Source organism: Triturus cristatus, chromosome 4_1 (genome assembly GCF_964204655.1).
Source record: "Triturus cristatus chromosome 4_1, aTriCri1.1, whole genome shotgun sequence".
Taxonomy (NCBI): domain Eukaryota; kingdom Metazoa; phylum Chordata; class Amphibia; order Caudata; family Salamandridae; genus Triturus; species Triturus cristatus.
Genome location: NC_140585.1, coordinates 1,118,164,275 through 1,118,183,594, shown reverse-complemented (window position 1 = coordinate 1,118,183,594; position 19,320 = coordinate 1,118,164,275). Strand labels below are relative to the sequence as shown.

Below are 19,320 nucleotides of genomic sequence, written 5' to 3'. Positions count from 1 at the left end.
TTGCCCACCTGCCCTGCTTCTCTTCCTTTTTCGTCCTCTTTCCCTAGATGGTTTTTGATGTGAGTGTGATGTGAGTCTCTTTACACGAATGAATGCACTTGTGTAGATGTGTTTGTTTGATCTGCTCAAGGTAACAGTTTTCTTCTGATAAGAGATACAACATACACATGCATGTACGTATGTCTTTCAGTAGCCAAAACGTGGCTTTTGCGCAATTGAGTGTGGTGAATAATGGAATTCGGAACAAGGGTGGCAGAGATGAGGATGAGGTAACGATCGAGCTTCTGCATCATAGTAAGGGAGAAATTGACCCAATCATATTTACTGCCACAGAGGCTGAAAGAGGTGGAAGGGCCTACCAATAGTCATTGAGATGCTCCTTAAGTGGGCTATCTAGTGAATGTTGTCAGAACAGCTCTCAAATCCCATGTAAATGTGATCAAAGTATGAGAAGGATCAATGTCAATCCCAGTGGGCGGAGGACCCATAAGTGGTCATTGAGATGTTCCTTTAAAGTTAATGATATCACCAATAGGTCTCAGAACCGATGTAGACTTCATCAAACAAAGGAACACACTGAAATGCGGATCGTTCATGATTGTCAGAGATACCCACTGGATAAAGAGAAAAGTATTTAACCCTAATCTGGGATTAATCCTTTAAGAGGTAGGTCCCTGTATCCTCTCTCTAATACAGGCCAGTCTGCTGCAGTGCTGTAGATGCCATTTTGTAGGAACTTCTTTATCAGAGCTCCATCTCTAAAATCAAAGCCTCCAAAGATTCTCATTTTAGTGTGTAGAATTCTTCTTACTGGGGCCATTCCGGAAAGGAAAGAACCACCATTGTTGTACAATTTGTAAAGTAGATTTAAGTATTGAAACCATAAGTGTAAGCATTAATTGTAGCAATTTAGAGAAGAGGGGTACAAAATAAAATACATTTTGCAGAGAGGTCATGTGTTTGCATTCACCTGAGCAGAAGCAAGAACTCAGGGAGCTCAATGTGTGGGAAGACATCAAATCACTTGAGAGTTAAATAGCAAATGAGATGTCTTCAAATGTGGATGTCTGCTAAAATTGTGGGCCTGTGTACATGTCTGATGGAGCTTATAACCATGAAGATATCATGTCTCGTAAGAAAAACAAGGCCTGTAGAGAGTGCTCAGAGTAGATAGCAAGTGGCACACTAGAGCTTGCCCATATAAAGAGATTTCCGTTGTTGTATTTAAAATTGCTGTGTTATTTCCTATTTCCTGGTCTTTTGCACCGTTGATGGATATGGATGTGTTCTCTGTTAGCACGCTCAAAGGTCGGACAGGTGTACGCGACGGACAAGGATTACCCTTTCATTGGAATTACATACTCAATCGAGTTTGGAGGCAGTACCCTGGGCTCAAGTGACATCTTTTGGATAGACCCAAGCACTGGGAACCTGCAGCTCATTACATTTGCAGACTATGAAACCACCCCAAAGTATGTCCTCCTGGTCCAAGCGGCAGACCCCGATTCCAAAGTTTCAACGGCAACAGTGAGTAGAAAAAAGTCTGTTTTCATTTTCAAAGCAAAAAGTAAAGAAGGTAGATGTGTTCTATAATTATTATGTATGGTAATTTATATGGAAAACAAAAAGTCATAGAAACTACTGCTGTGGTGCCTTGCATAATTATATCCCTTACCCACCTTCTCATTCTCCCACAAACCTACCCTTTTGCTCACTGTCTCACTCAGTTAGGGTACCAATTACTTACATAGTTACATACACACAACCTCTGACTTACTCATTCACCTACACACTCACACACTATGAGGGGTCAACTCATTTGCCTACCCACTCACTTACAGGCTCAATCAGGGAATTGGGCACGCACTTGCAATGTCACTTCAATAATGTACTCATTTATGTGCTTACTGCCGCCAGCCACTCAGTCATACTCAGTAATACATGCAATCATTCACCTACCCAAACTCATCCCTTGTTTACTCTCCTACTCACCACCAGACTCACTTATACATCAGTTTGCTCATTCATTCATTGATTTATTAACTCCTAACATACTAGCTCTCTAAATCATGAGATTAGAGAATATAAATGGTTTGTTCTTGCCAATGTCCCTTTATGTTGACCATATCAATAAGCCGACGATCTAGGGGCTGATTTAGAGTTTGGAGGATGGGTTACCCTGTCACAAACAAGACAGAAGAAACGTATTACGAGTTCCATTTGATATACTGCAATTTCAGTATGGCAGATGGGATATCCGTCCCAATTGTGATGAATTAACCCATCTGCTGAACCCTAGTCAGGCCCTTTATCTTCTACCACAAGTGATATAAGTATTGCCTTCTGCCAGTCCTACTTTACTTAGGGTAAACTAGATGCTTTCCCTCCCACTTAAACACCAAAGGACATTTGCCACCATAAAGTTGATGGCACATGGAGGAGGGAGCAAAAGAGAAAAAAAGTTCAATCTGATGCAACATTTACTTCCTCATTAAAACTATCTGTGATGTACCAATCCTATGATGTCACTCGCATGCACTTGCAGTGGAAGTCCCCTCTATTTTCTTTAAGCCATATGTGCTTCCTCTGTGATGTCTGTATATTTCTCCCCTCTGCAACCATTAGGTGGGTCTCTTGAAGCATGGAGATGTGGATACCCCTATTAGTGGACATTCCCTGAAAATTCCAGCTCAAGAATTTATATGTTGTCATCCCCAGTGTTAAGTAATTCCAGGAGGCCTCAGATGGGGACGAGATGTATGCTTTAGAGGACTAGAACCCTCTCTTGGCTGTACCCATCCCCCGCCTCCTCCATGCCCGGGACCCAAATTTTATCTGGGCAAGTAAGAACAAACTAAAACTAGAACATTACATTGTAAACAAGGCATACACTGCACTGGAACCAGCATAAAGCGCACCTGTGTGAGAAGCCAGAGAGTGTCCGAAAATTGGCATCTGGTCAGCAATATACCAAGTCGTCTCTCTGCTGGCCCGGCCTCGTGACCCTGACCTGCAGTCACTAAAGAACCCCCTGCGCTCCCCTAAGACTAAAGTACAGTCTCAGTAACGTGGATACAGAAGGTCAAGCATACCGCAGGTTAGACACACCCCACCACTATGGATGGGGGTAAAGCATTCAAGAAGTTGCCAGTTAAATCATCTCAGCAGAGGTTAGGTGCATTACTACAGGGAGGATTGTTGACATGCTGCTTTTGGAGTCCTGGGGCCCAACAAATCTGAGTACAGTGACCTCTGGAAGAATGCTGCCACGGCCTTACGTTGGTGGCACAGGGCTTGTGTTAATGAGGGTGGGGTCGGGTGGCGAGGTTTCCTGCAATTCCGCTGTAGGAGTCGATTTGCAGGCAACAAGGATGATGATTGTGAGTCCCTGGCCTCCCCATGTGGGCCATACTCCTCGAAGGTTTCAACCCAGTCCTTTGTTACTCAAGAGTGTCGAAGAAATATGTCTGTTGGTCTGTCATGATCTTGAGCATAGTGGGGAATAACAATTAATTTTTTAGGCCCTTCTCTAGAAGCCTTCTATTAACCTCCATGAAGCTAGCCCTACAGTGTTGGACCGCTAAAGTGTAGTCCGTAAAGATCAAGACTTTGCCGGTGTTACCTGGAAGTGCTATTCTTGGTGTGATTTCTGCAGGGGGAGGTTTTGCTGGGACTCGTTGCGCCCTTTCAATCATGAACCAGGAAGAGATGGACTGTGGAGCAACACTCTGTGCTAGCAAGCACTCTCAATATATTGAGTGGGTTTGTCCCCTTCTAGGCCATCTGGCAATCACACTATACGGATATTGTTTCTCCTAGCTCTTCCGTCCATATTTTCTGCTCGTGCTACCAGGAATCGAACTGTGACATTAGATCCTGCAGCTGCTTATAGAAGTCCGCAGTCGGAGGCTGCAGGTCTTTGAGCGTGGTTTTCACTGTATGGAGCCTCTCAAAGAGTTTACAGTGGCCCCTCTAAGGAGGCGAAGATTGACTGAGAGTACTACATTTCATAGTGTCCATTATGGCTGCTAAGATTTGGTCAAGTGTGGCTGGTGGTGGACTTGAGGGCTCTTGTGCAGTAGTAGCACTCAGTCCTAGGTTGAGGTATTTGTAGCATCTACGTGTTGGGTAGCTCTGCAGAGGCTCCTGGCCTCATGTGAGCTTTTCTGTGGCCCATTAGTGAGCACCGTCTGGCCCGCCTTACTCACACTTCAGAGTGTGTGAGCATCTGTGAAGCAGCAGTGTAGGAAGCAAGCAACTCATGCAGTAGAGCTCTACCCAGAATCCAGTGGCAGCAGTCACAATACACACTTCGACCAAGCACCCAGAGGGCAGAGGGCGCTACATTTCTTGGGGGCTTACCCCGAGTTGCCACTGCTAGGGCATGTCTCTAGGTTTGTAATTAAAAAAGGCCTTGCTGCAGGCCTTGGGAAGCGGAGGACCCCACCATGGCCTCACTGCATTTATTCTGTGCTTCTGAAGAGGGCTGAGGAGGCAACAGCCATGGCATTGTCAAAATGATATGATATAGTAAAGAGATTTATAAAGCACATGGATACTCAAATGAGTGCTGGCTTCAAGGCTATCTGCACAGGCCTGTTGAAACATCCACGTTTTTAATTTAGGCAACCAACCTGACATAGGAGAAAGACCTGCCTCCAATACTCACCCGATAAATCTTTGGGAACTTAGCCAACTGACCAGTAGAAGATCAGAGCATTCTAAAAGGAGCATACTCTTTCATCCTTTCCCTGAGATAGCTTGCCCTGATGGCCTGCAGTGCTTTATGAGCAAGGACAAGTGGTTTAAAGACAATCCTTTTTTGTATTGGAAGCCAATGAAGAGCCTTCAAGTGAGAGGAAATATAAGACCTTGCGGGGAGATTCAAAGGAGACAACCTGCAGTTTATTAAGAAGATAATCTGGAAGACCCAAGTATAAAGCATTTCCATAGTCCAGTCTGGGTGTTATCATAGCCTGAATGACCATATTTTTAGCAGGAAAGTAGAGCAAGGGAGGGAACTTTTTCAAAATGTTTAGCAACTAAGAGCGGGCGGAGCTGGTGTAGTGCCTCTACGCAGAGCTCCACGGAGTTTGAAAAAACTCCGCTCCCTTTCCCCTCCCAAATTATTTAAAATTTTTAAAAGAAGGCACCTACCTGCATGGCTGCCTCCTCCCCTGCCTGGCCACTCTTCTTCCTGCTCCTCGCTGTCCTCATTTTGAAATCATTTGGCAGGGTGGAGGGGCTGCCTAACTCCGCTCCGCCACAGAGTCGGAGTTTTGCCTAACTCCGCATTCGCAATGGAGTAGGAAAATCTCCGCAAACTACACTGGCGGAGCGGAGTTACCCGCCTGGGGTTAGTAGCAACCCAAAACAGGTTCCTACCACTGATTAAATTTGTGATTGAAGAGACTGAGCCCTCTCAAATTTAATGCCTAAATTCGTATTTGCATCCTGTTGAGGGCCAGTGGGAGGGGCATCATTTGGCCAGAAGGTCTGCCACAACACTGGTGAGATAGAGCCAAAGAATATTATCTCAGTCTTTTCTGCATTGCATTTCAATTGAACAGTCATCCAATGAAACACAGATGAAAGGCATTCTTTAACAGCCTGCAAAACAATCTCTTCTCTCTTTTTGTATAGGTAAACAACAGCTGAGTTTCATCAGCAAAAGAAATCACTTTTGCTCCTAACTTCTCAGCTAACCAGGCTAGGGGTGTTAGGTAGACATTAAATAGACTGGGGCTAAGAGCTGAGCCCTGGGGCCATCTGACACCTCATGCACTTCTGAAGAGAACCGGGGTATCCTGACTTCTCTCTTCCAGAATGGATAAAAGCCACTTTAAAGCTATGCTACTGACCCCAATTGATTGGAATCGGGCAAACAACCTTGAATAAGAGACTGTATCGAAGGCCACAGACAGGTCTAGCATGAGCAAGACAGCCTTCCCCCCATTATCTAAGGTGCCTTTAATATGCTCAAAGACCTCCTTCAGGGCCATCTCGGTTCTGAAATTGGGTCAGAACCCAGACTGGCTCGAGTGTAGGAGATCATTAGTTTCAAGATATTGGGAGAGTTGTGGGTTTACCCATGTTGCTAAAACATTTAAAAGAGCAGGAAGTAAGGAAATTGGTCTATAATTTCCCTAAACACTTGGGTCAGCTGAAGGTTTTTTGAGCTAGGGTAGGATTTTAGCTTGCTTCTATTGTACTGGATCCACTTCTGTGGTCGAAGAAGTGTTGAGCACTTTATTTGCTAACAGATTAATAATAGCGGCCCCTTTTGCAAATAAACTTGGCAGGCAGGGGTCAGAACTGAAACCTTATTTGAGGCTTTTAGTGCCTACTAAGGAATCCTCTAAAGAAACAAAGGGGAAATCAAGCAAAGTTGCCATCTCAGTGGTCGTCTTACTACTACATGCAACCTCAAGTGTGATATCAATAGCCAGGGGGGCTCCCCACTCTCTATGCATCTGTGTGTGGTGCCCCCCCCCCACTCTGGTATGCCGAAGCCTAGGCTGCACAGCAGGAAGGTTGCACTCACTGCTTCTCTGTGGGCCCACAGCAGTCTCCAGCAATTCGCAGGGCCGGGGGCTACCACTGTCCGCCCGCCACAAAAGCATTGCTCTGGCAGTGTTCTCACCTCTCGAGACCGTGACAGGAAGTGATCCAGGCCCAGTAAAGCATGCTCTACTCATAGAGGCTGCCCCCACAATGGCGGTGCGGCCGGGGAAGCCACGTCGGGGAACGGCTCATCAGTGACGGTGTCGTAGGCGCAACAGCATCATATCCGCACGAACTTCCTGGAGGCTCTGGTAATATTTGCGTACTTGGCACCAGGAGCAAAGGAAGAAATTGTTTCACCATGCCTATTAGGAACCGGGCCAGCAGCTGCGCTTCTCAAGGTGTGGCTGTCATGATCCGCGGCTAGGCCACACCCCTACCCTCCTAGCTATCTTCTTGATATTGCATCATCTCCCCAGTCATACACTTCTCCTTTTATCATACACTGTGCCTCCCAGTGTTATACACCACTCCTCCTACCCCTGCCTACAGCTGATCTCATTTCCCTCATGCTGTTTGTCAAGCTGAACCAATTTCTGTACTCAAGACCATGGACCACTCTTGTACACATGCTGACCTGTTCAGCTGCGATGTCAGTAAATAAACTACCTCTCATATACAGCGCATTCTTGCCTGTTCCCTCGATTCAGCCACGCTGTTCACTACCGTTTATCATAATGTTTCAGTACTGATGTTCTACCTATAGTCAAACTTTACTGCTGACTCTTCTTTGCACCATATCTATTGCCTTGTCTTATACCTACCATTCTTTTCTGAGACTACAGAACATCCTGTGCTTGAGCATCTTGCTTAATAATCGGATGTATGAACAACAGCGGCGGGCAGGGCTGGGCGACTCGCGTACCCCGCACTTTCACTTTCGCTTTTGCGCCCTCCTTGCACTCATGCGAGGTTGGGTTGCGGAGCGGGGTGCGGCGGTGTGGTCTTGTCTAGGAGCCCGGCTGACCCGCCGGCGGTGGGTTGACCTGAGGTTCGGTGGTCGCCCCCGCCCCCCCCCCGGAGCCCGTGAATTGGTATAGCGGCCCGTTTGAGGAGATTGGCACGACGGTGGGAGAGCAAGCATGTCCACCAAACAAGATGGCGACCGGGCGAAGGTGAAGACAACCCGCCGTGGCACGGCGCACCAAGCTAACAGTATGGACCGCTACACGCTCCAGAAGGGTTCTCCGGAGACATTGCGCGCATCCCCGGTGGGCCCGACGGAGGCATCTGCTCATCCTGTGGATCTGACCCTCCGGGACGTCATGGGCGCCATTGCAGAGATGAAGGCCTCGGTGGACCAGCGTTTCGACACCCTAGCGCAAAAAATAGACTCGGTCCTGGTGGATGTGAGCCTTGTGAGGGCAGACTTGTCCAAAACGAACGACCGGGTCGATTCCCTGGCCCACACCACAACGAGCCTCACGACGGACGTGGTGGCCCTCCAGAAGGAGGTGCGCCGGCTTGGCCAGGCGAGCGCCCTGATGGACCGGCGACTGGAGGATTCCGAGGGTCGGGCCCGGAGGAATAATGTCCGTATTGTGGGGGTGCCGGAGGGACGAGAGGCGGAGGCGGCGGATCTTTTTGTGGAAGAATTGATCTTGACCCATCTCCGGCCCGGGGGGCTGAGTAAGCTTTTTGCGGTGGAGCGTGCTCACCGGGTCCCTGGGGGCAGACCTAAGACCGGTGCCCCGCCCGGATTTTTAATTTTCGGGACAGAGATGCTATCCTCCAGACCTCCAGGCAGCAGGGACCGGTCAAGCTTGACAACATGGATGTGCATTTCTACCCAGACTTTACTCCGGCGGTTCAGAAGCAGAGACAGAGTTTTCTTGGTGTTAAACGTCGCCTACGGGACATGAACCTCAAGTACTCCATGCTTTTTCCAGCTAAGCTGAGGGTGGAGGTGGATGGTCGCACGCACTTCTTCGACCGGCCCGAGGCGGCTGGGGACTGGTTGGACACTCTGCCTGGAGATCGGGGCCGGGGGGGCGGGGGGGCGCGGCTGGCGAGGAGGGCCCGCCGGATCAGAATTGAGGGGTGACTGAATAGGCCTTGCCCTGGACGATGTTCCTTCACTATTTATTGATTGCATATGTTCCCCTCCTATGGAGGTCGTGCGGGGTCTGTTGGGGGCTTCCCTCCTCCTCTGGGGGACTAGTTAGTTTTTTAGCTATGGGGCGACAGGCACACTGCACTTTGGGGGGGCTGTCAGGGCTCATGCAGGGGTGCAGGGAGGGGGGAGTTCTGTTGGGATGGGGGGGTGGGGGGGGTGTGTTGTTTGTTTGCACCGCAAGGCAAACCCGCTACTGTGTTGTTGTTTTTAAGATGCTCGGTGGGGGACGACCGATTGTTTCGACGTATGATGGGGGGTAGGGATTTGACTGTGTTGTCATGGAATGTTAACGGCCTGGGGGATAGGATTAAGCGTGGTGTGGTCCTGCAGTACTTAAAACGTATTTCACCAGATGTTGTCTTCCTGCAGGAGACGCACCTTATAGGTAACTCCTTTCATGCAATGAATCGGCGGGGATATCGTTTGGCCGCCCATTCTGGCTTCACTTCGGGCTCGCGGGGGGTGGGTATTATGATCAAGAACTCGCTCCCGTTGGAGATTGATGAGGTGCGCCATGATGGGAGGGGACGCTACACTGTTCTGGTGGGAAGAATGGAGGGTAGAGTGTTTATTTTTATATCAGTGTACGTCCCGCCTGGGTTACAAGCCACCACATTTGCGGACCTGGGGCACCTCCTTCTGGACCTTCCGAGTGGCCTGCTGGTGGTTGGAGGGGACTTTAATGCGGTAGCTTCTGGGTCTATGGATCGCCATCCCCCTAGGGACCTCCCCCGGGCACAGGCGTGGTTGCCCGGCCTTTTAGACACGCTGGGCCTGGTGGATTGCTGGCGATTAAAGCATCCCGCACAGCGGCAGTACACCTTCCACTCGGGTGCCCATGGTAGCCTCTCGCGGCTTGATTACATCCTTGTCCCGGCGGCCCATGCAGGGAGGGTGGGGGAGGTGCGCCATCTGGCGCGGGGTATCTCAGACCACTCCCCATTGCTGTTACATTTTGATGTCTTCCCGAGGGGGGATGGCAGGGTGGCTCCAATCAATGCATGGTATTTGCGCGACCCCATCATTCGTGCCGATTTGATCAAATCCTTACAGCGATATTTCGACGAGAATGTGGGGTCGGTCCCTTCGGCCATCTCCCTGTGGGAGGCTTTCAAGGTAGTTCTTAGAGGGGAGGCCCTCTCCTTTATCTCCCATGCCCGGCGGCGCGAGCGGGAGGAGGTGACCCGGGTAGAGGCCGAGATTGTAGAACTGGAGGGTGACCTGGGGAGCGGGGTAACAGACGCCAAGCTGCATGTTCTACACCTAAAGCAGGCGGCCTATCGGGCCCTCGTCGCGGAGGCGGCCAGGGGCCTCAGTAGAGAGCAGCAGGGGCGATTGTATGATGTGGGTGATAAGGCTGGCAAATTGATTGCGTGGTTGGATAAGAGGGAGAGAGCGAGCCGCGTGGTTCCTTTGATTGAGAGTGTGGATGGTGCGTGTGTCACCGAGCCGGAAGCCATTGTCTCCTGCTTTGCGGATTATTTCCGCGAAGTCTACTCCCCGGTTTCCCCCTGCTCGGAGGAAGATTCCCATGCCCTGCTTCGGGACATCGCACTGCCCTCCCTTACGGTGGGGGACAGGGATTCGCTGGACGCTCCTCCCACCTCGGACGAAATTGCCTTGGCTATTCGCTCGGTTGCATCCGGCAAGGCCATGGGCCCCAATGGTATTCCCATTGAGCTATACAAGCTACGCCCGGATGTGTTGGCGCCCCACCTGCGCGCGATGTTCCTGGCGGCCCACTCGCGGGGTTCCCTCCCGCCGGACCAGCGTCTGGCCACCATTGTGGTGATCCACAAGGAGGGGAAGCCCCGTGAACGGGTCACATCCTATAGGCCGATCTCGCTCTTGAACGCGGAGCCGAAAATCCTCGCCAAGGTGTTGGCCAACCGGTTGGTTGGCGTGGTGGGCGATTTGGTCCACCAAGACCAATCTGGCTTTATACCACACCGCAACACGGCGCTTAATCTGCGGCGCTTGCACGGGGTGCTCGCGCGTGTCCCGTTTGTGCGGGAGCCGGCCATCTTGGCGTCCTTGGACGCCACCATGGCGTTTGACACGCTGGAGTGGCCATACATCTGGGCGATGCTGGCGAAATTTGGATTTGGACCGGGCTTTATCAGCTGGGTCAAATTGTTGTACTCGAGCCCATTGGCGCAGGTGGTGGTGAATGGGCGAGTCTCGGTCCCATTCGCGCTGGGGCGGGGCACGCGACAGGGTTGCCCCTTGTCACCTCTCCTGTTTGCACTGGCCCTGGAGCCCCTGGCGGAGTGGCTGCGGTGGCACCCTTCCATCCGTGGTCTCCGCTGGACCCCCGAGCATGAGGACCGTGTGTCCCTCTATGCTGATGATATCCTCCTGTATCTCGCCTCCCCGCGTAAATCACTGATCGTCCTGGTTGATGTGCTGCGCTCATTCGGTCGCAACTCAGGACTTGTCATCAACTGGGCGAAATCCTGTGTATACGTGCTTTCCGGGGAGGCTCCGGTCCTGCCACGGGACTGTCCGATCCAGATTGCCTCCCAGGGGTTTCGGTACCTGGGTATATATATCACTCTTGACCCGGAGGCCCGATATGAGCGGAATTTGCGGCCCCCCCTCCAGCGCTTGAAGGAGGACGTGGTGCGCTGGCGGCGTCTGCCGCTTTCGCCGCTCGGCCGAGCGGCCTTGTTTAAAATGATGTCCTTGCCGCGCTTCCTCTACGCCCTCCAGAATACTATGGACTTGGTTCCGGCACGCTATTTCCGTGAGGTGGAGGGCCTCCAGCGGCGCCTGTTCTGGGACGGGAGGCCACGCATTGCTCTAGCTAAACTGACGCTCCCGTGGTATGATGGGGGGGTCGCCCTCCCGGACATTAAACGGTATTACTGGGCCTCCCAATTGGCTGCAATTAATCATGGCCTTTATGGGCCCGCCTTGAACCCGGCGTTTGAGATGGACAAGATGCTCCTGCCCGGTGCCGACTACAATCGAGCGCTCTACTCTGCCGCGCCCGACTCCCGTCTGACGGGACCGACGCGCGTCATGGTGCGTGTCTGGCACGCGGCTAATGCAGCCATGGGGTGGAAGGACCGTTTGACCCGAGCGTCACCGCTGTACGCGTCTGAGAGGTTGGGCTCCCTGTGGACGTCGAAGGGCTTCGAGAAGTGGGACACGATCGGAATCAGCACGGTGGGAGATCTCTGGACAAGGGGGGGATTCAAGACTTTTGCGGCGCTGCAGACGGAGTTTCAGCTGCAGGGCGGGGAGTACTTTCGCTACCTACAAGTCCGCCATGCGCTGGGCTCCGTCTTCCCGGATGTCGCGTCCATCCCGGAGTCTTCCCCCCTGGAGGACAGAGTGCTGGATGGCCATGTCCCAGACAGCACGATCTCCCTCATATATAAAAAACTGATCAACGACAGATCGTGCCTGCTGACTAGTCTCCGCGAGGCCTGGGTCGCCGACGGTCTGGAGCTGGACGACGAGGATTGGATTTCCGCGGTGGCCTCCCCAAAAGAGGTGGCCATCCCGGCTCGCCTTCGTTTCGTCCAGCTTAAGATCCTTCACCGGGTTTACGTGACGGGGCCAAGGCTTCTACGTATGGGCTTTGCTGGTGACGGAATGTGTAAGCGTGGCTGTGGTGCGTTGGCAACTTTTATGCATATACTGTGGGAGTGCCCAAGGGTGGAGCGATTCTGGCGTGGTGTGCATGAGGTCCTGCGTGTGGTTACGCGTGTCGCGCTGTTGCCTGAGGCGAGGAGATGCTTGCTGAATGTGTGGGAACCAAATGACTATTCGGTCCCGCAGACGCGGTGGGTGACTCTGGGATACATGATAGCTAAGCGTGATATTGCTCAATTGTGGGGATCCCAGAGGCCCCCTGCGGTCTTGGCCTGGAAAGAACATATGGATTGGTGTATGTTTCGTGAAAAGGTGGTGTATGTGGCGAGGGGTAAGCCTGGGGCGTGGGTGAAACTCTGGGGCCCCTGGAACGCTTACCGCGGGGGTATTTGTGAGCCGCCACTGCTACCGGCTGCCTCGCCTGCTCCGTCTCCCTAAATGGCCCCCCTCCCTCGGCCGTGGGCACGCGGTCCCCCAGCCTTTGATCTACTCCCATTCCCCTCTTCAAAGTTCTGCTGCTGGTTTGGATCCCCCACTTATGGAGCACGTGCCGTCACTTGGATCGCGGGTTGCCTTGCGGGTGTGGTTTTTTTGTGTTGTTTTGTTTTGAGAAAAGGGAACCGTAATGTGGGCATGGAGCTATGCGGCCTGCAACATTGATTTCTCCTGTTTCGCTACTCTGCACTGCCAAGAGACTCTTACTGTATGTATGCAATATGTTTTTATCACTCTAGCGGCCGGCCGAGTGGTTGTAGGCCCATACCTGTAACTTTTACAAACTGTAATAAACGGTTTCAAAAAAAAAATAAAAAAAAATAAAAAATAATCGGATGTATGTCGTTACAACGCACACTTTTACAACGCATGGACTTACAACGCATTTTTTACAACGCACAATCCATTACAACGCATGACATTACAACGCAGGACACTACAACGCATTTTTAAAAACTACCTTTACAACGCATTTCCATTACAACGCATACTACCTTTACAACGCATACCATTACAACGCATAATATTAAATTGCATTTAAGGTAAGTATTAGATAGTATAGGGGTAAAAATTACTATTCTAACTCCAGGGGGTGCAACAGTAGGGTAAGTGTTGGATAGTATAGGGTTAAAAATTACTATTCTAACTCCAGGGGGTGCAACAGTAGGGTAAATGTTGGATAGTATAGGGGTAAAAATTACTATTCTAACTCCAGGGGGTGCAACAGTAGGGAAAGTGTTGGATAGTATAGGGGTAAAAATTACTATTCTAACTCCAGGGGGTGCAACAGTAGGGTAAGTGTTGGATAGTATAGGGGTAAAAATTACTATTCTAACTCCAGGGGGTGCAACAGTAGGGTAAGTGTTGGATAGTATAGGGGTAAAAATTACTATTCTAACTCCAGGGGGTGCAACAGTAGGGTAAGTGTTGGATAGTATAGGGGTAAAAATTACTATTCTAACTCCAGGGGGTGCAACAGTAGAGTAAGTGTTGGATAGTATAGGGGTAAAAATTACTATTCTAACTCCAGGGGGTGCAACAGTAGGGTAAGTGTTGGATAGTATAGGGGTAAAAATTACTATTCTAACTCCAGGGGGTGCAACAGTAGGGTAAGTGTTGGATAGTATAGGGGTAAAAATTACCATTCTAACTCCAGGGGGTGCAACAGTAGGGTAAGTGTTGGATAGTATAGGGGTAAAAATTGCTATTCTAACTCCAGGGGGTGCAACAGTAGGGTAAGTGTTGGATAGTATAGGGGTAAAAATTACTATTCTAACTCCAGGGGGTGCAACAGTAGGGTAAATGTTGGATACTATAGGGGTAAAAATTACTATTCTAACTCCAGGGGGTGCAACAGTAGGGTAAGTGTTGGATAGTATAGGGGTAAAAATTACTATATTATGCGTTGTAATGGTATGCGTTGTAATGGTAGTATGCGTTGTAATGGAATGCGTTGTAAAGGTAGTTTCTAAAAATGCGTTGTAGTCCATGCGTTGTAATGTCATGTGTTGTAATGGATTGTGCGTTGTAAAAAATGCGTTGTAAGTGTAGTGCGTTGTAAAAGTTGCGTTGTAAAGGTTGTTCCCCTTAATAATCACAACATACTTTTCCACCTTCCGTATGGCTTCCGAGCACTCCGTCCCTCAGAATCAGACCTTACCCCACAACAACTGGTCATTCTTTCGCCTGATTATAGTTGACCTTTCAGCGAAAGTTGATAATGTCAACCTCCTCGACCTACTTGCAAAACACACTTCTGACGCTCCTCAAATTCATCACCTACTGCTCTACATGTTTATATTCCACAAGGGTCATTCCTTGGTCTTCTTGTTTTCTCTCTATGCATTTCCTCTCTTGCTGGTCTTTAATTATCATTTGGTATCTTGTACCACGTCAATGCAGATGCTGCTAACATCTTTTCTTTTTCTATCCTCCTCCCTCCTTTGCCATTCATGGCTGGATGGCCCTTTGGTTATGGAACTCCTCAAAATAAGAAATCTTATGTCTAACTTATTTCTTCATCTGACCCCATCTTTTTCCTCTCCGACACAGTAACACCCTTGACACCAACCAGGAACGCAGGGTGATGTTTAATCCTACCAAACATCTTACATTTTTCATTTATGGCATGGCTACTGCAGCCAAACAACAGTTACAGAATCTATGTAGCACTTGTTAGCAGCTTACACGGCAGACAAATTTTAATAAATGCTTAAGACTTAAGCAAATTGCATCATTGTAACAGCCTGTGAGTAGGCAGCCGTTAAAAAAGTCTTCCTTTTAAACTAAGTCATTCTTTTTTTGATACTCACACCATGCACCTCCTTGTATTGTCACCAGCACACAGACAGCTAAAGCTGATTTTTAGGGAACGTCCCTCAATTGCCCCACTAGACCCTTTTCTGCTAAATCCTGTGTAGAAACTCCTGCTCACGACAGGCCTGATTTAGAGGTTGGCGGAAGGGTTGATCTGTTACAAACATGACAGATATCCCACCTGCCTTAGTGCATTACTTGTAATAAGGTGGACAGCATCCATTTTTCTGACGGGGTGACCCATCCACCAAACCCTCCATCAGGCCCTAAGTTACTTCCAAACAGCCTGCGAGCATGCACAACTCTCTCACTGCTTTGAACCACATGTGGGCTCCACTCTTCCTCCACTCAGAGCTTTACAATGCCCAATTAACAGAACACCCTACTTCCACTTTCCTACTTCTGCACCTTCCTCTTAACCCACCTCCACTCACCATGAGAAGGAACATATCATGTACAAAATATTATTTATGTATTTCTTAAGGCATTGTTTTGACTCTTGTTATCTCACTTTAGGAATCACCTTACATTCCTACAAAGTATACGAACCAGACAGATGTTGCTCTTTTGTAGCTTTTGTTAGTTATTGTTTGAGCAGAAACTGTTGGACTGTGAAACTTTAATTGTAAAATGTATTTATTTTAGCGCTTCTGACCTCTGACAAGGAATTGAAGTGCTTTTTGTGTGAGTAACATGCTACTCTGGAATATTACACATAAGCGCAGTCATTGTCACGATTTGTTCGCATTATGTGAATTTACTTCTCGCAGTCCTCGGTGATAATACACAGCTACTCAGAGGACAGATAAACATGACCTAAAGCATCAGCAAATGGTAGACATATGTGTTGCCACCCTTAGAGCGTTCTGACTCCTACCACTGTCCATATCCTGTGCAGATACAAACCTTGGCTGATTCGAAATAGTGTTATGCCCCTTGTGTCTGGCCTCTGCCCACCAGTGTGCAACTAGTCATAATATAAATATATTGAGTGGTATAAATCAGAGTGACTCTAGGCAGACCAATCACGGTCAATCCCTGGTGCTGGCAATTTAGCCAAGTAGATGCTTGACTTCACTAAGTATAGACATTTAAAGTGCTGCGGTAAATCTACAGAGTAAACATTTTACTGTACATTATAGATGTGACATTAACTCTGGATTTAAGAGTCCTGGCAAATAACTGGGGAATATATAGCAGTAATCACGTCTCTGCAAGTTTTTTACAAATTTATGTGCATGGCGGTGCAATAGTAATAAGTAATATCTATGATTATATTTCTTTGGTATAATGCAGTATTATGACATTTAATTACCACAATAATACTAGGGTTGGGCAGAACTCGGGGAGTTTCACTCTGCTGAATTCTGTGGAGTTACATAAAAACTTTGCAAGATTTCAAGGAGTTCAGCAAGTGGACAGAATTTGGCACGTCGTTCTGCTGGTGCTGATTTTTTTGTGCGAGGGCTCTCGGGAGCTTGTTCCACATTCTAAAATCAGTGCAGATGGCACCACGCACCAGAGGTAGCTGCTTCTTTCTGATGCCAAAGTAGATTTTCTACTGGAATGGCAGCTTTCTCAACCAGAACCTGCCACGACCACCTGTGTTAAAAAATTTCGGCTGGAGGCGTTCTAGCACCCGAAAATCACGCTAGGGGACGTAAATTCTCACTTGCCCTCGCCTACTTGACGTTGGCGAGCGGCATACAAGAAAAAACTCTTCCATGGAGAGGTTGGTGGAGTTTTGCCGGAAGTATGCATTCAAAGTGAAACACAAAGTGGGCAAAACTGTGCTAGCGAAACGGAGTTCATCGCCCCATCCAACATATCACCACATTACTCAAAATGTTTGGAAATGGAAGAAATGTGCTTCGATGGCTAATAAAAACCACAGATTCTTCACAATGGAAGAGGAAACATTAGAAGGCGAAGGATTCAACCTCATCCTGCCACTCTTTATCTAAAGAGGTCACAAGTGTGTGAAAGTACCACTTGACCTCACTCTTGATACCCAAATTTGGAGCCCATTCTGCAATTAATCGACATGTCCCAAGTTCCACAGTCCTCTGCCAATGCCGAAGCTGGTCAAGGCCTTTAAAGAGGCCATGCTGTGTATTTTTCACACTCTTCCAGCTCCTTCTGACACACCTTCTGGCCCCAGAGACACACAGGTGCCTCTGGTTGGGTTGCAGTGTTAGCGGAACCGTCCTCAGTCCCATCTAAGTTCCTAGAGCCCGTCTCGGGTTCCACACCAACTCCACTGCCAACTTCCACTCTGGCTCCAAGACCTGCACCATTCCCTCTTTCATCAATGCCATTACCAACGTCAACAGCACCAGATGGGGTTTCGATGCCAACTCCAATGTCCACCCTTGAGCCGAATTGAACTCGACCCTGACCAGGGTCATGTTCCGATTCCATTCCAGTGCTCCAGGTTTCAGTACAGTTTGATTCTGACAACACATCCCCTCTACCGCAGAGCTGTTCTCAGAGGCTCTATCATCTTTTTGGCTCTGATCAGAGTTTACCACCACACAAAGATGACAATGGTGATAAAAGGGATGAATTACTCCCACATTATGATGATGACAGCTTATGCATGGACTTACAGGAGGCCAGTGGGCTTAATACCTCTTGGGATATGGGGTTAATTTGACGCCTTTGGGACACCAACAGAAGAGAGTGCATCCTTTGCTGCAATAATTTGATGTGCTGCTGAAGTCCAGGGCGTACAGCTTTTTTCTGTTGAAGTTAAGACAAATGTCTTTACAGAAGTCCTGCATCCTGGGCCTGCTATCTTCTGAGCCCTAACTCCCATTCATCAAAGCATTAATTGGTACTACTGTGATGGGCACTCGATCTAAGCCTTGCTCTTGCCCACTACTGAACAAGTAGCTGAACAGGTGCCACATGTGGGCGCTTGATGACTGCCATTTTCTTACACAGCAACCTACTCTTGAGCGTTTGGTAGTCCAAGCATCCACCAGCATGGTGAATACTAATTGATTCCCCGTGACCTGCTGACCCCACACAGGGCATTGAAAATGATTGAGGTGTTCGGAAAACAAAAATTCTCTTTAGCCAGCATAGCCTTATGGTCCATCAATTTAGTTTGCCTACAAGACCAATGTACACATGCCCTCTGGGACATGGCCAGCAAGATGTTGCCAGCAGTCTCAGAAGAATTTAGGGCATCCTTGTCTCAAACCATTCAAGATGGGCAGGATGTGGCCATATATGTCTTTCATGCTGGCCTGGATACTACTGATTCCTTGGGGCAAGCAGTTGACACTAAGGTGGTGCTCCATCACCATGCGTGGATGCAATCCACAGGGTTTTCAGGAGATGTTCAAGCTTTCCTTATGTATACGCCTTTCGATGTATCCTGACTAGTCAGCAAAAAATCTGATTGGGCCTTCAAATTCTTACAAGAAAGTTTGGCCACCCTGCATTCTTTGAAACTCCCGACACCTGCCACACACTTTCCTCACCAGTTTCAGCCTTTCCTGGGCTACTCCAGAGGGTTGGCGAACATGCTATGCCATCCCCCCCACCTATTCCTTTCATGGCTGGGGATGGGGATCTGGCACGCTATGTACAGGTCACCAGCAGCTTTGATCTTCCTGGGCTTCTTCCCCTGCAGCATCAGCCTTTAATCCGCTTTAGTTTGCCCTTAGTAGTACACAACTACCCTGTGGGAGGAATGATCCTGCTCTTTCTCTATGGGCTGCAATCCATCACATCCGACAGGTGGGTCCTCCTGATCATTCAGCAGGTCTCTGTCCTTCGGTTTCTTTCTGACCCGCCGCAGCTTCCTCCCACATAAGAACGGCTCTGAGAGGAGCACCTACTTATCTTACTGCAAGTGATGCAAGTTCTACTTTCCAACGGGGCCAATGAGAGGGTTCTGAACCCCGAAATAGGGACAATTTGTTTCTCTTGCTATTTAGCCTTACCAAAAATAACTAGAGACCTTTAGCAAATTTTAGACCTTCAACCCTGAATGCCTTACTGCAGAAGGAGGAATTGAAAATGCTCATGCTGGCCCAGGTTCTGTCTGCCTCTGGATCTGGGTGACCGGATGATCTCCAGGGCTCATCTTGCAGTCCCTCAGAGGTTACCTAATCTTCAATGTTGGCCAAGAGTATTTTCAGCGTGTTTTACTCCCCTTCAGCATTACAAGTGCCCCTCAGCTGTTCATGAAAGTAATGGTTGTGGTCACCGCC

General features: G+C 49.0%; 1 protein-coding gene across 1 annotated transcript in view; it reads left to right on the top strand.

Annotated features, from left to right (window-relative positions):
* Positions 1–19,320, top strand: part of CDHR3 (cadherin related family member 3) — a 280,029-nt gene that overhangs the window by 165,238 nt on the left and 95,471 nt on the right. Inside the window, exon 12 of the mRNA XM_085654140.1 lies at positions 1,298–1,527. Coding sequence (XP_085510266.1) covers positions 1,298–1,527 — 230 coding nt within the window. The remainder of the gene's footprint in view (positions 1–1,297; positions 1,528–19,320) is intronic.